The 15,167-nt window shown below is 36.3% G+C and overlaps 2 protein-coding genes across 3 annotated transcripts; both read left to right on the top strand.

The window, feature by feature from the left end:
- Nucleotides 1-425: 425 nt before the first annotated feature.
- On the top strand, nt 426-9,822 carry LOC104888715 (casein kinase 1-like protein HD16). Of its 2 annotated transcripts, none has more exons than XM_048641546.2 (17): nt 426-885; nt 1,529-2,011; nt 2,318-2,443; nt 2,522-2,595; nt 2,678-2,747; nt 2,837-2,892; nt 3,044-3,115; nt 3,224-3,318; nt 3,671-3,737; nt 3,831-3,960; nt 4,036-4,254; nt 4,352-4,485; nt 7,898-8,072; nt 8,163-8,253; nt 8,376-8,533; nt 8,620-8,802; nt 9,369-9,822. In XM_048641546.2, the coding sequence occupies exons 2-17, from the start codon at nt 1,586-1,588 to the stop codon at nt 9,426-9,428; spliced, it is 2,136 nt and encodes a 711-aa protein (XP_048497503.1). In that variant the 5' UTR covers nt 426-885; nt 1,529-1,585; the 3' UTR covers nt 9,429-9,822. The 2 variants fall into 2 exon arrangements, with proteins under 2 accessions (XP_048497503.1, XP_010672054.1); XM_010673752.4 differs by having other exon boundaries at nt 428-885; nt 8,620-8,808.
- Nucleotides 9,823-12,416: 2,594 nt separating this feature from the next.
- LOC104888714 (receptor-like protein 46) lies at nt 12,417-14,877 on the top strand. Its single transcript, XM_048640503.1, has 2 exons — nt 12,417-13,956; nt 14,093-14,877. Exons 1-2 carry the CDS (start codon nt 12,417-12,419, stop codon nt 14,875-14,877), a joined length of 2,325 nt encoding a protein of 774 aa, XP_048496460.1.
- The last annotated feature ends 290 nt before the right edge of the window (nt 14,878-15,167 follow it).

The following is a 15,167-nucleotide window of genomic DNA, read 5'->3' on the forward strand; positions in this document are numbered from 1 at the left end:
GTGGAGATGAAGTTTAACTTTTTTGGTTGGGAAGAATACACCTTTTTAGGGTATGTGCAAACACACAGCTATACTACAAGTCATGCTAATGTCATTACAAGCTACTACAACACTATGCATTGTAAAAATACATGTTTATATTTTACTAAACCCCTCTACATATTATAGTCTATATATTTACCAAAAATTTATTTCTCCTAGGTCGGTAATCATGTGTTCAATATATCTACCATAAAAACATTTATATAAGGTAATAAATTTCAAAAAAGGCAATAATATTTCTTTTTTTCAAAAAAATAACAAAAAAAAGTAAAAAAAAAAAAGTAGGAAAATACCACTATCGCTTGGTTGATCATAAGGCCACATTGCATGCTCCATGTTTCAATTTTCGTATAAAAACAGAAGGGTTTTCAGACACCAGACAGAGGAGAGAGAAAGAGGCAACATAAAAAAGAGGAGAGAGAAAATAAAAAGAAGGCCAAAATATATTTTTTTTTTAAAAAAAAAAGAGAGATAAGCGTTTAGCGAAGCAAAGCATTGGCATTGCAAAGAAAGACGCCCTCTTTCTCCTCACCTACAACTTTATCTCATAAATTCATCAATACCCATAAATTTAAACTATTCATATTCTTTGATTATTTGGATTTTTTCCTCTCATTTTCCCAGAAAAATCATTTTTTTGTTGTTCAAGCTTTAATAACCTAAGTTTTCATCTTCCACCGATTATAAAAAGAGAAGATTTTTGTTGTTATCTTTTTCTGGGTAAATTTGTTGCAGATGTAAGCAAGTGAAGATCTGAGGCCGATCTTCATAATATTTGAAGTGTAATTTTATTGGGTTCTTGAGGCCGATCCTTGGTGTTTTTGTTGCTTCAAGGAAGGATCTGTGAGTGTAATTTTTTCCCGTTTTGTTTGTTTTAATTTGATGGTTTTGTTTTTCTTGTTTTTGTTTGTTAATGTTTAACATGATGATCGTGCTGTTTTGGGAAAAAAAAAATGAAACATATTGATACTTTATGTTCACTGAAAATATTTGAATTTATTTGTTTCTGGAGAGTAGTTTAATCTGTTTGATTGTTAAATTTTTGGGTTTTTAATGTTTTTTATTTGTTGGGTTTGTTAGAGGTGGATGGTACCTGGCATATTTTAGACATGGATGACTAGTTGTTAGTTCAGAAGTATAGAGAACTTCATGATATAAGTAGTTTTTCAGTCACATCTTTCCAGATTTTTTTTTGGAAAAAAAGAGATATTAGTGGGCAAGATTAAAAAAGATTTTCCTTTTTTTTTTACCATGACTGGTATGCTCTTTGAAATGTATGTGGTTAGAGTATTTGTATTAGACCATGATTTCTTGTTTTAGGAAAGTTTGATGGGCAGTTATTTGACTTGTGGAAATGGGTAATTGCAAACTTTATAGAGCTGTCCTCATAGATTGGCTTGAAAGAGCAGATGAATCTTTTTAATGATGTACCATTTCTCGTGCATTCGTTAATTAACATGGGTTTTTATCTGCTTTTCTTGGGCAGGAGAGTCCAAAGGGGTTATGTTGTAATCACCAGGGGGGTGAATTGTATGGGTGGACGATGCCAGAGCTGCGAAGTGGAGCCCGAAGATCGAAGAGGCTTGGTGATCTTCAGCAGCCTTCCCCTGAATTGAATGACCAGGGTGAGAATTGTCATCCACCTACGCAAAACAAAACAAGGCGAAGAGGTGGTGGTAGAGGAAGAGGTGCGAATGCTGCAGCTGGTTTAGCCAAAGGGGCCCAAGCAGCAGTAGGAGCTAGGCAAACTGGTGGTGCTGGTCGAGGTCGGGGTGTTAGAGTGATAGATTTAGACCCAGAAATTCCTGGTGAAGTTCTTCCTCAAGTTGCACCCGCCGTAGGAGCTGCTGGTGCTGCTCAAAATCGAGTGGAAGGTGGTGCTGATAAAGATATTGCAATGGAGGGAGGGAGTGGAGATAAGCTGGTGGTTGCTGAAGAGGATGCTAACCTGACACCTGTTCCTGACAAGGTATAATCTCTTTCCCTTGGAATTGCTGTGTGTTCCTATGTTTTTAGGTTGGTAATTTTATGTGGTGTACAATGGTAAGGGTGCTTACTTTAATCATAAGATCTACTATTGCACTTTCGATGGTAAGTTTTGTTGGTTTTCATATAACTTTCCCTTTAAAGTATATGCAGATTACAAATTGATGCCATGTGTCTTTATATTGCCATTGTCGTAAATGCATGTTGTTGGAAGATTTATTTACCTTCTTCTGTCTGTATTCGTCACGTCATCCTCTTCTTGGAGTTGAGTTTCAATCTTTTCTTCCAGGTTCAAGTGGGCACTTCACCTCTGTATAAGGTAGAGCGGAAGTTGGGTAAGGGTGGTTTCGGCCAGGTTTATGTTGGTAGAAGAATGGTGGGTGGTGTTGACAGGATAGGACCCGATGCTCTGGAGGTAACATCTGTTGTGAGATTGCATTATTTACATCTTTGCATGTTGAGGAGTAGGTGTTTGATTATTTTTTGGAAGCAGGTTGCTGTTAAATTTGAACACCGCAACAGTAAAGGTTGCAATTATGGCCCTCCTTATGAGTGGCAAGTTTACAAGTAAGTTTTGGATTTGTATTTTACCTTTTAAGTGATAACTTTTTTTTTTACGAGTAATTAATGTCTCAAATTGTTATTGTAGCTCCTTGAATGGATGCTACGGTATTCCTTCAGTTCATTATAAAGGCCGTCAAGCAGAATTCTACATTTTGGTAAGTTTTTGGCGCTATCAGCTCCTTATATAAATGGATTAGGAACTTCATTTTTTTTATAAATGTACTCTTTTTCTTTTTGGTCTCAGATCATGGACATGCTTGGACCAAGTCTATGGGATGTATGGAACTCCTTAGGACAATCGTAAGCATATTTCTCTTTCTTGTCCCTCTCTCCCCCTGATGATGGATGCATGCTTTTTGTGTCTTCACATTTGTTATAGACTTTCTTCTTTGCACGCAAACGTTCTCAAGTATTTTTTTTGTCCTGTATTATAAATTACTACCTTAAACAGGATGCCTCCAAATATGGTAGCATGCATTGCTGTGGAGGCAATATCAATCTTGGAAAAGCTTCACATAAAAGGGTGAGGACCTTTTGACGTGTTTGGTTATAATATATTCATTCTCCTTTCCTTTCTATATATCTGTATTATACTTTGATGGTAATAATAGTTTTCTGTACTTGTTTGAAGTTTTGTGCATGGGGATGTCAAACCAGAAAATTTTCTTCTTGGTCAACCTGGAACCGCCGATGAGAAGAAGCTATATCTTATAGATCTTGGTCTTGGTATGTTATCTAATTTTCATAACGACTACCTGCTAGGTCTGCTACCCTTACCTTCAAAGAAATAGTTTGAGGACGAATCAAGTTTTTTTTTTTTTTAAATTCCTGTACATAAATATAAATGAACTGTCAAATACTGTTGGGATAAATATCATCTCCTGCTAGGTACTACCTTTTTCTGTTTTACTTACTGTTGTTGGATATAAGCCGCTAAGCACAATTTTGTTGCTGTTGTAAGGGTAATTTGGATTTATGTTGGTAGGGTTATTTTGACTTCCTGAAGCATAGTTTGGTATGTAATATTCTAAATTTTTAATGCTGTCTGTTAATTTGTGATCACCTTTTTGTGGTACAGCCTCTAGATGGAAAGATGTATCATCTGGTCAACATGTTGAGTATGATCAGAGGCCTGATGTATTTAGGTATGTAAAGTACTTATATATTTTTCATTCAAAGGCTTAAAATTCTTGCATTACATGTTTTAGCATATGACTGGAATATTGTCCTCTTGGCAGGGGAACAATAAGATATGCAAGTGTCCATGCGCACTTGGGTCGAACAGGCAGTAGGAGGGATGATCTTGAGTCATTGGCGTATACTTTGATCTTTCTTATTAAAGGGAGGCTACCATGGCAGGGTTATCAAGTGAGTTTTGCTTGTGATTTTAATTATTTTGAGCGATATTGCAACTTGCTTATCTTTTCTCTTCTTTTGGGGCAGGGAGACAATAAGAGTTTTCTTGTTTGTAAGAAAAAAATGGGCACTTCTCCGGAGTTGATGTGTTGCTTTTGCCCCGCTCCATTCAAACAGTTCCTTGAAGCTGTGACTGTCATGAAATTCGATGAGGAGCCAAACTATGGAAAACTTATTTCTCTTTTTGATTGCCTGATTGAACCTTGTGCGCCACTTAGACCTATCAAAATTGATGGAGCTTTGAAGGTTGGGAATTATTGTTATTATTTTCTTCCCGTTATGTGTTCATATATGTTTTCCAAGTTTGAAGTTATCATTTTTGTCTTTAAAAATGCGACACCAGGTGGGCCAAAAACGGGGACGGTTGCTCCTTAATAATTTGGAGGAGGATGAGCAGCCGAAGAAAAAAATACGTCTTGGTAGTCCTGCGACTCAATGGATTTCAGTTTATAATGCTCGTCGCCCCATGAAGCAGAGGTAAATTGGAGAAAATTCAGTAGCAATTAGGATACTCTTATATGCCTGTTTCTTTCGCGTCTGATGTGCTGTCTGGTTACATCTACTGCCATTATTAAGTTGTCTAATATGAGGAAGATGGGAATAACTGAAGCGGCAAGTTGGATTTGTTACAAAATACATAAATCTTAAGTATTTTTCTGTGACATATTGATTTAAAACTCAAAGTGTCAAGTAAGGATTTAAAATCTTAAAATTTAATTTTTTTTTTCTGACATATTGATTTAAAACACGCTTGACATATGCTTTTCTAAGAACTTTAAAAGGCTAAAGTAACTTGTTCTAGACAGAACATATTTTATTTCGACCAATCTGGTTTGCTTGATTGTTATTTCTTAGTTATTGACATCATTACATAAACCTGAGTATCCCATCATCTCCATATATAGTATAGTATACTCTCATGGAGTAGATGAGCTGTCAAATTTTGGTATGTGATTGCTCTAGATTGATTTTGTTATATGGTAAAATATATAAAATTTATTTTTTATTTGGATGCTGTTGAAGTGTTGATGTAGAATGAGCAAATATGTAAACTTGCTGACCCTATTACTATATAATAAAAGGTTTACTTTTGATCATATGGATAATAGAAACTGAACTTTGTTAATCAATGGAGGGAGGCAAATTGTCTAAAGGTATGTTTGGACTTAGAGAGCAATTAACTTGTTTAATAAATGGAGGGAGGCAAATTGTCTTAAGGCATGTTTGGGCTTAAGAGAAGCTGACTAACTATAATGATACATAGCAGTTAGTGTTTTACTAGCTGTTGGTGGATTCTGTGAGGTGCTAGTGATTGGATGCTAGCTGCTAGCAGGTAGACAAAGCTAGTTATTGAGGTAGATTATGGAACTAAATAAAACATACATAACTGACATGATAATTTTAGAGAATTGAGGGTTTTTGGGGGTGAAATAATGGAATTATCCTTCTAGTCACGTCAATGTTAGTTTTATATAACATTCTAAATTACTTTATGAAATACTACAATCTACTGTGAAACAACAACCACCACTGAAGCGCTTAATTCCAATATGGGGTCGGCTGCATTTTAATATAATCTACTTTGGCAGACACAAAAGAATATGGGCTAAACTAGTGGGCATTTCTTTATAGTTTATACAGATTACTGACCTTTATTTCAAAAGCTAACTCAAAATCTGTCTTTAGTGATGTATTAATATCATAGAATGGGTTTGACAGCAATATATGCATCTCTACTATATGGTCGTATTAGGTCGCTTTATAGCCTTTTACAGCCTTACTGGGGCGTTTGTTGAGGTTGAAATATAGAAGGTCAATTGTTAACTGTTAAGCTTGGAGGAACAGGTGTGTTGTCCTTGGTCGAGTTAAGCTTAAGAAAGATTGCAGGTTTACCACTTTGTTGAGTAGCATTACAAGCCTGTCTGCTATTTCTTCCCAAAATGCTCATTTTGGGAACAACATTATTTATTTTTATAAAATATATAGGGTATGGGTGTGTGAGAAGGTTTATGTTATTTCCACAGTACGGAAGACTTGCTCTTTCCTACAGGATAAGTATTGAGTTCATGCGTGCCTGCATATTTGCTGTTGTTGATGTCCTTCTGATGCTAATCGGTGCGTCTGCAACTCTGCATGGTTCTGATCTTGATGAGTTTGCACCTTCCAAAATTCGCAGTCTGTCCACTTCAGCATGTGTTGTATTTTGGTCCATAAAAGCAACATTGTCTTTGAGGATTGTTATTCTATTAATGAGGAGAAATTAGTGATGCAGCAGAACATCTATTTCAACCATTGGAGTATAGATATATTTGGAGGAGCCTTTTAGTAAATGCTGAAAGTTTCTGGATTTTGTGATTGTGATAAAATCCTCTAGATGGTATTTGCCGCGTTTGTTGGAACGATGACAGCACTGTTACTTTCAAATAAGAGAACTGTGAGTACATATTATCCTAGGCAAAGAATGTTGCAAGAAATATATTTAAGCCATTAGAGCCTAGCAAGAAATCAGCTATATAATTCAGTTATGTAACCCAACTATCTACAGGTATCAAGAAAAAAAATTGATCTCGTAGGAAATTTTTTGTGTATAGAAGATAAGCTGAATTTGAGCTGCAGCCCACTTTTTTCTCATCTTTGGTGACAATTTTCCAGTATCTTTTCTATAGACAGTTGGGCTGTATAACTGATCATCCTCCTGAAGCTAGCAAGGGGGATAATTTTTCTTACAAATAATTAATCTTTGACATCTTAATATTCTAAATTTTATTTGTTTTGATTCAGGGAATTCGCACCACCTCTAGATATATCGGGATTAGCTTCGTTGATCTTTAAGTAAAAGATTTGTGTAGTGAATATGTCCGGAATATTATTTCTTGCCTTCGAACTCTATCCATACACTTCCTCTGTTTTTCATTAGATAGAAAATAGAGAAAGTGGGCTAGTTTTAAGAAAGGTAGAGAGAGAAAGTGGGTGCCCACATTTTTTAAAGTAAAGTAAGGATAATGTGGGGAAATTAGGGGAATATTAAGAGTGGAAGAATAAAGTGAGGGTAAGGTGGTTTTTATACTAAAAGTGTGGAGGAATATTTCCATTTAGGTAATGTATCAAATACCATGACATAATAAAAGAACATGGAGGAAGAATGTACCAGATCAGGTCTCATGAAATTTCCTGTTAATGCTCATATGTTATAATGGTAGTGGGTGATGGCATAATGAATACATCTGTGTCGATGGTTGGTTGATGTACAAAAATAATGCACAGTTCTGTCTCGTGGCTCTTAAGCTCAGCTATGATGTATAATTTTTAGATGTTAGTTTTCGCTTTTTAATCCCCTCCCTTCCCTATTCTTCCCCTTCTTTCACGTGTAGAGCCCTTTCACAAGATCTGATTGGCTTTTGGACATCTCAGCGTTCTATTGTCTTTTCTGATTGAAAAAATCAAGAATGATGATCGAGGGTTGAGAACAGAGGAGCTATATTGAATGGATACTGATTAAAAGGACAACTGTGCAAGCTCTTTGATTATCATTGATTTCTGTGCTATGTATAATTATAGTTAGCTGTCAACTCATAATGGTCTTTTAGCAAGTCTGTAACTCTCTTAATAAAAATAAAATTTTCAAGTTTTCTAGCATATGTAACAAACTTGCTTGAGATTTTCGCATATGTAATACCAAAACTTTAAGTACTCCCAGAATATTCATTTTTGTAGCACATGCCAGCAAAATTGGAAGTGATACTGGGAAATAAGTGTAGAGTCCATTTATGTTATGTACTTCAATATTCTAAGCATGTGCGGTTATATTGTTAGGGTTTCTATTAGCTCGTGACATGACAAGTGGATATAACCTTTTTGCTAACGTAAATTTAAATTCTTGTGCTTGCAGATATCACTACAATGTAGCTGATGCTAGGCTTAAGCAACATATTGACAAGGGAAACGAAGATGGTCTATATATCAGTTGTGTGGCCTCAGCTACCAATCTATGGGCCCTAATTATGGATGCTGGAACAGGTTTCAGTTGTCAAGTGTGGGAGTTGTCAAACGTCTTCTTGCATAAGGTTTGATACATTAGGATATCTTGTCCTGTGTGCAGGATATACGAGTTATTGAAATTACTCACTATCTGCTATTGTTTTGGATCTTGCTAGGATTGGATCATGGAACAGTGGGAGAAAAATTTCTATATCAGTTCAATAGCTGGTGCAACTAATGGAGCTTCCTTGGTGGTTATGTCTAAAGGTAAGTTGTCAGTATATAGTCTCTTACTAGATTTCCAGATAAAATGGAAAAAATGGAAAGAGAAACTTTTTTCCCCTTTGGTTATGATCCAAATTGAGGTTTATTCTTTTTCTGAAATTCAGGGACTCCTTACACTCAGCAGTCATATAAAGTCAGCGACTCATTTCCATTCAAGTGGATCAATAAAAAGTGGAAAGAGGGCTTTCATGTAACTTCCATGACGACAGCTGCTAGTCGATGGGGAGTAGTAATGTCAAGAAATGCAGGATTTACCGATCAGGTATGACTGTTAACCCTCATGCTAATCTTCTCCTTTTTGGCAACTACCTACTTAATTCAATCTGACTATCAACATCCCATGACAAGGTTGTCGAGCTAGATTTTCTGTATCCGAGTGAGGGTATACATCGGAGATGGGAAAGTGGCTACCGAATAACTTCCATGGCTGCGACACCAGATCAAGCAGCCTTTGTACTTAGCATTCCAAAGCGTAAAACGATGGATGAAACACAAGAAACTTTGAGAACTTCTGCCTTCCCTAGTACTCATGTAAAGGTGTCTGCCTCTTCTGTTTTCAATATTTATTGTTCTTGATTGGTTTGCAATGTCAAATATCTATTAATTTGTCCGAGGATCACCGTCCATTTGATTGGGGATTTGGGAGTCAGTAGTCTTTCTAAGGAGTTCTATCCTTTGTTAACATAAATCTTGACATCTGCACCATCGTCTTTTGAATTCTTTGGTAAGAGTATCACTTAGGCTAATTATATAGAGGATTAAGCTATAAATTGAAATGGTGACCTCTATTTTGAGATGGCATAAGTAGAAAAGCAAAAAATCGTCTAAGGTTTGTTTCCTAAACTTGTCTGTTTTCTTCACCTGATTTTACCTAGTGATTACACCTGGTCAGGCCTTGATCAACACAGATTAGACCTGATGAACCCTCGAGTTTTTTTTTAATGTGAAGAGAACGCTGCCTTGGGGGCAGAGGAGTATTATATGTAGTATGTACTGTAGATAGGATAGAGCTTTATATGATTAAGCTGTATTGTGACATGTGACTACTCCAATGTACTCTTCCAAGTTCTTGACAATATTTCTCTATCTTATGGCAGGAAAAGTGGGCCAAAAATCTCTATATCGCATCAATATGCTATGGCCGAACTGTATGCTGATTTGCGGCTTGTACATATATCGCTGGAAGAGTTTTGAGTGCGCTCTCAAAGGCTGGAGTGGGTGATAACAGCTGCTAATTTCGGGGTTAGGGGGGTTGAGCCGCCTTCTCACATCCGAGGGGTATAACAGGACAGGCTTCCATAATGATTTTACCCCTCATGTATTTTGTAAAAGGTATCCGTATATATACCATTTGAGAAATAGAGAAACATAAAAAAAAAAAGAGAAAAAGGCTGAGAAAAGCGTTCAAAAATGAGGAAGAATGCAACCCCGAAGCCAAGCATGAAGTAGAGGCTGTAAAATTCTGCTTGAAAAAAGACCGAATGATATCATCCGATATGGAAATGGTATTTGATGTTTCATATTAATGGGAGAAGAAATTTTAGCAGAGTATTTTTAATGAGACTAGTAATCTGCTGGAATATAATTATTTGGTAATGGAAAAATCTTTCTTAAAACATAAAATCTCCTGAATTATATTTTGCTTGAAGAAGGGTGGTTTTGGTAAATGTCTAATTATCGCTTTTTGAACCTCATTTTGATGTGGGAAATATTTAGGTGACCTTTGAGCCTTAACGATCCATTTGGTAGTTGTTAATAATTTGCGGTATTGGGAATGAGTTAAGTGAAATTTTATTACAAAGCACCCTTAAAATCTTTGAGGAGGTATTTTTTTTCCATTGGCAAGCAATCTAAAATTGTGTTTTTGTCTCCAAGGGAAGCAATTTTCATTGTAACTCATTACCACTTATAAGGTGGTATTAGATGAGAATGAAATTCAAGAAGAAAAGTGGACATTTTAGGATAAATTAGCATTATCATGAGAATGAACAATAATAGTTTTTCAAATTTACATACAAGTACTATCATTTATAACTAACTACCAAATGGGCTGTTAGGGTTTGCCAATCCTTGTGAGAGATTAATAATACATAATATCTCATAAGAATTGACAACCCTAATGGGCGAAGCTATGTATAGGTCAATGGCGGCCTTGGCCCCCCTTCATCATTGCTTGGAAGTCTGGTACTTTTATTGAATATATATTAATGTTCAATAGGTGTATGAAAATTACTTTCTCAGTCCCATAATATTTAAGAAAATAGTAGTTGTAGTTTTTCTCAAAAAAATATTTAAGAAAGTGTTTATTTGATACTTTTGTCTAAAAAAAAGCTTTGTATTTTATTTTTCCTTTTAGAAAATCAAAAGAATGTTTCTTGGAATGATGTAAAACAATAAATATGGATACATATTTTGAAAGAAAAGTAGGGGTATTTTGAAAAATTTGTGTAGAAATTGAAGATAATTTAGTCTAAGCATATTAATAAAAAAAAACAAGGACAATATTTTGGAACACTCAAAAAGAAATGTGAGCGCTATATTATGAGACGAAAGAAGTATTTATTATCCAGCCTCTTATAAAAATTGTTTGGCGTCGCCTCTTCTAAATCCTTAGACTGACCCCGTTGGTGCAAAATCAGCTGGATTAGTTTGCAAATAAGTCAATGCATACCCAATAGTTAGATATCAAGTGTGACATGAGTCTTAGTCCTCGGGGGTTACCGGTTTTAATTAGATAAAATCTTGCTAACGTAATTTGTTACAGCCTAATGTAAGTAAGCTACAACACCTAATAAATTCAGGGGATTGGTACTAAAGGAGTCAGTTAATGAAAGGAGTTTTTATTAATTCCGATATGAAAATGAGAGGATGGATGTGTAAAGTTTGTTTTGTAGGGGGGGTCATATGGTTGTGTTCGAGGTTGATGATGTGTGGAAGAAATTAAGATGTTAAGGGGAATGATTGGAAGGCTAAGATGGGGTAGGTGGCATTGTTGGGTGGTATCTCAGAGAGCTGATCTTGTCTTTGCTCTTTCTCCTCTTCATGTTCAGCAGCAAGAATAGAATATGAAATCAGCCTTACATGGCACAGTTCCTTGTTGAAAAACACCTTTTAATATATTAGTATATTTAATACTTTTCTATATGATTCCCAAATTCATTTACACTAGGAAAATTCGGTTAATGTTTGGTTTGGATCAATTATGTTAGAACCGATGTCCGTTCGAATTATTTTGGTTTGACTCCGATAACAGGTCGGAGTTAGTTAATTTTATGTCACATTGAATTTAATTTGGTTTATTTTGGGTCGATCGAGTTATGATTCTCAATTTTAGTTTAGGTCCATAATAAAATTTCGGTTCGTTTGCCATATTTTAGCCCAACTTCGTTATATAGTCATATATTTAATAGCTTTAAGTATGTGGTTAACTTATGACAAGAAACAGATGTCTTGGCCTGGTTAAGATTGAGGTGCTGTGAATAATAGGTCATGGGTTCGAATCCCCCCTCCCCTTCTTTGTACTTTGTACCGCCTTCGTGACTCATATAGATAAAAATAAAAAAGAAACTTATGACAAGAAACAAGATAGATAGAGAAGCTTCTACCTCCAAACATGAGAACCAGAATAGTTCTACTAGAAGTACTGACTTTCCTCCCATATATTGCCGACATAAGAGCCACTTAGTGAAGAAAGTGTTTTGGCATCAACTATCAAGCAAAACAAGCATGTGAAAGATATCATGAGATATTTTGGACAATTCTTATATGAGCCATGTAAAGGAGAAGTAATACTACAGATTTCCAGCCAAAAACTAGGACCTACGCGTAAATCCATAGTGCAAATTCATAGTGCAAAAGTGGTCAAAAACCACAGTTCCTTGCCAAATTAGATTCCCGTTTACCATTGACGACAAATAAAATGGATAGTGATTTGTAGTCATATATGTAAGCAACTTTACTTAAAAATTCGTAATGCAAATTGGTCAATTTCTAAATCTAATCAATACTACACTATACAGAATGTACAGTTTGACGTGGATGGCTTACAAACTTATAGTAGTTGACTTTGACTTACATTCCCTTGGATAAAACATCAATGAGCTGAGCTTATTTTGCCATAACTTGAAACAGAAGAGTGAAAAACAATGGCCTTAATCTCACTTTTAGTAGCCATTGTTTTACTGATCTTCTCATACAATCCTTGTTTGAGTTGCCCTTTACACCAAAAACAAGCCCTCCTTCATTTCAAACAATCTCTTCTTACAGAACTGACACTAAACCAATTTTCTGATGCATCTCTTGCGGGCTTAGAGACATGGAACTCAAGCTCAGATTGTTGCGAATGGGAACGAGTTTCTTGCCTTTCATCATCATTATCATCGTCGAAACAAGTAACCCGTCTTGATCTTTCCTCACTTCTCCCTTCGTTACTTGTAGATGCAAGTGATAGTTCAGTGGGGGTTGCCTCACATGTTTTAAGTCCTCTTTTTAATATAACAAGTTTACTGTCTGTTGACTTATCATATAACCTGATCTTTAGTGGTGAAATCCCAGTGCCTGGGTTCGGAAACTTGTCTAATCTCACTCATTTAGACCTCAAACTTAACCATTTTACCGGTTCAATCCCTGAAGAATTGTTCCTTTTGAAGAACTTACAGTACCTTGATATGAGTAGCAACTCACTTGTTGGTACACTGAGTTCTGCAGTAAATGGTTTAAGAAACTTGCAGTTTCTGAACATAGATGGGAATTTTCTGCATGGAAAAATACCAGAAGAGATTGGATATCTTACTAAACTACGCACGTTATCACTTCGACAAAATCAATTCTCAGGTGGGATTTCATCGATGCTGCTGAATTTGATCAATTTGGAGGTCTTGGACTTGCATAACAATTCTCTGTCAGGTGAAATTCCACCTAATATTGGCAATTTAGCAAACCTGTCAACACTGTCCCTAAGCAGAAATTCTCTGACAGGAGGAATTCCTGCATCAATTCAAAAGATAAGCAATCTTACAAACCTTCAGTTGAAAAATAACTTGTTATCAGGAAGAATTCCTTCTTGGTTGTTTGATATAGAAACACTGAAAATTTTGGATATTGGAGGAAACAGGTTTGTATTAGATAACTCAGTGCAACTTTTTCCTAAGTGCAAGTTATCTCAGCTCATTTTGAACTCTTGTGGGCTTAAAGGGCCAATTCCTCGTTGGATTTCGAATCAAACAAGCTTGGATTTCTTAAACCTTAGTGAGAACGAGCTCGAAGGTGGATTCCCTCTTTGGCTTGCGGAAATGGACATTGGAAGCATCATTTTATCGGATAATAAGCTATCAGGTTCACTGCCACCAAGATTGTTTCAATCAGAAAGTTTATCAGTTCTTGCTTTATCTAGGAACAATTTCTCAGGGGAGTTGCCTGAAACAATTGGAGAGTCTGCACTTATGATATTGATGTTATCAGACAACAATTTCTCCGGTAAGATACCTCAATCATTGCCCAACATTTATAGGCTTATTCTCTTGGACTTGTCCAAAAACAATCTCTCAGGTGATCAATTTCCTACTTTTGACCCTGCGTTATTCCTTGCTTTCGTTGATCTTTCTTCCAATCGCTTCTCCGGTGAAATCCCCACAGGATTTGGCCCGGGTGTTATCATTCTTTCACTTAGCGAAAATGAGTTTTCCGGTACACTCCCTGAGAATCTGACAAGCTTTAGTCAGCTAAAACACCTTGATCTTCATGATAATAATATCTCAGACATCATATCTGTCAAAACTTTTCTCACTTCAAACACTAAGCCTTAGAAACAATTCTCTTACAGGATCAATCCCTAGTGATCTCTCAAACCTCACCCATCTCCAGATCCTTGATCTCTCCCACAATAACCTTGTTGGGAGCATCCCTACAGAACTTGGGAGCCTTCACGGCATGATCAATCCACCTGATACATCCGCGCTCTCATCTGCATTGTTTAGCTTCGCCATTCAGTTCCAGGACTTGATAGTGAACTGGAAAAATTTCAAGCAAGGTTTACCAAAATACAACCTTGATTTCTACTCTTTACTGGACTTGTCAAACAACCAGCTTACCGGCCAAATTCCTAGCTCATTAGGTGGTCTTAAGAGTCTCAAGTTATTAGATCTTTCTCACAATTCTCTTCATGGAAATATACCAACCAGCATTGGAGATTTGCAAAGTGTCGAGAACTTGGATTTGGCATATAATACTCTCTCTGGTGGGATCCCAACAACATTTGCCAAACTGCAACAGCTAACTACTTTAGATTTAAGCCATAACAAGCTTCAAGGAAGGATCCCGCGAAGTTCTCAGTTGGATACTTTGAATGATCCTAACATCTATGCTAATAATAGTGGCATATGTGGGGTGTCTATACGAGTGGATTGTCCTGAGGACAAACCCCCTCCTGTCGCTGAGCCTACGGAAGAAGCCAATGAATCAATTTCATGGCAGGCTGCTGGTATTGCGTTTCCGGCAGGATTCATAGTGGCAGTTGTGATTTTTTATATTGCTGGATTTTTCAGTGCAGGGACTAATCGCCGTAGTTTGCGTATGGCAGGAAATGGAAGATGCAACAGCAAGAACTAGTAGCCTTGATGCTTCAGGGTCTGTTGGTCTATTGATCTACATGTACAACCATGTATGTTAAATATACTCTTCATACTACCAATTGCAAGCAACTTAGTGACTAAATGTAACTTATGTTTTAATGTTAGTACAGGCATAAACAAGACATTTATAAGTAATGTTTTGGAGAAAGTTGCTCTGACCCAATTCTATTACTAGTTAATCCTCCCATCAGGTAAACCCACTTTAATGGTGCATTCAAGGAGGTAATATGATGTTATAAATCTCAGTGTTGCAGCAGGAATGAAGAA

Source organism: Beta vulgaris, chromosome 3 (assembly GCF_026745355.1).
Source record: "Beta vulgaris subsp. vulgaris cultivar EL10 chromosome 3, EL10.2, whole genome shotgun sequence".
Classification (NCBI taxonomy): Eukaryota; Viridiplantae; Streptophyta; class Magnoliopsida; order Caryophyllales; family Amaranthaceae; genus Beta; species Beta vulgaris.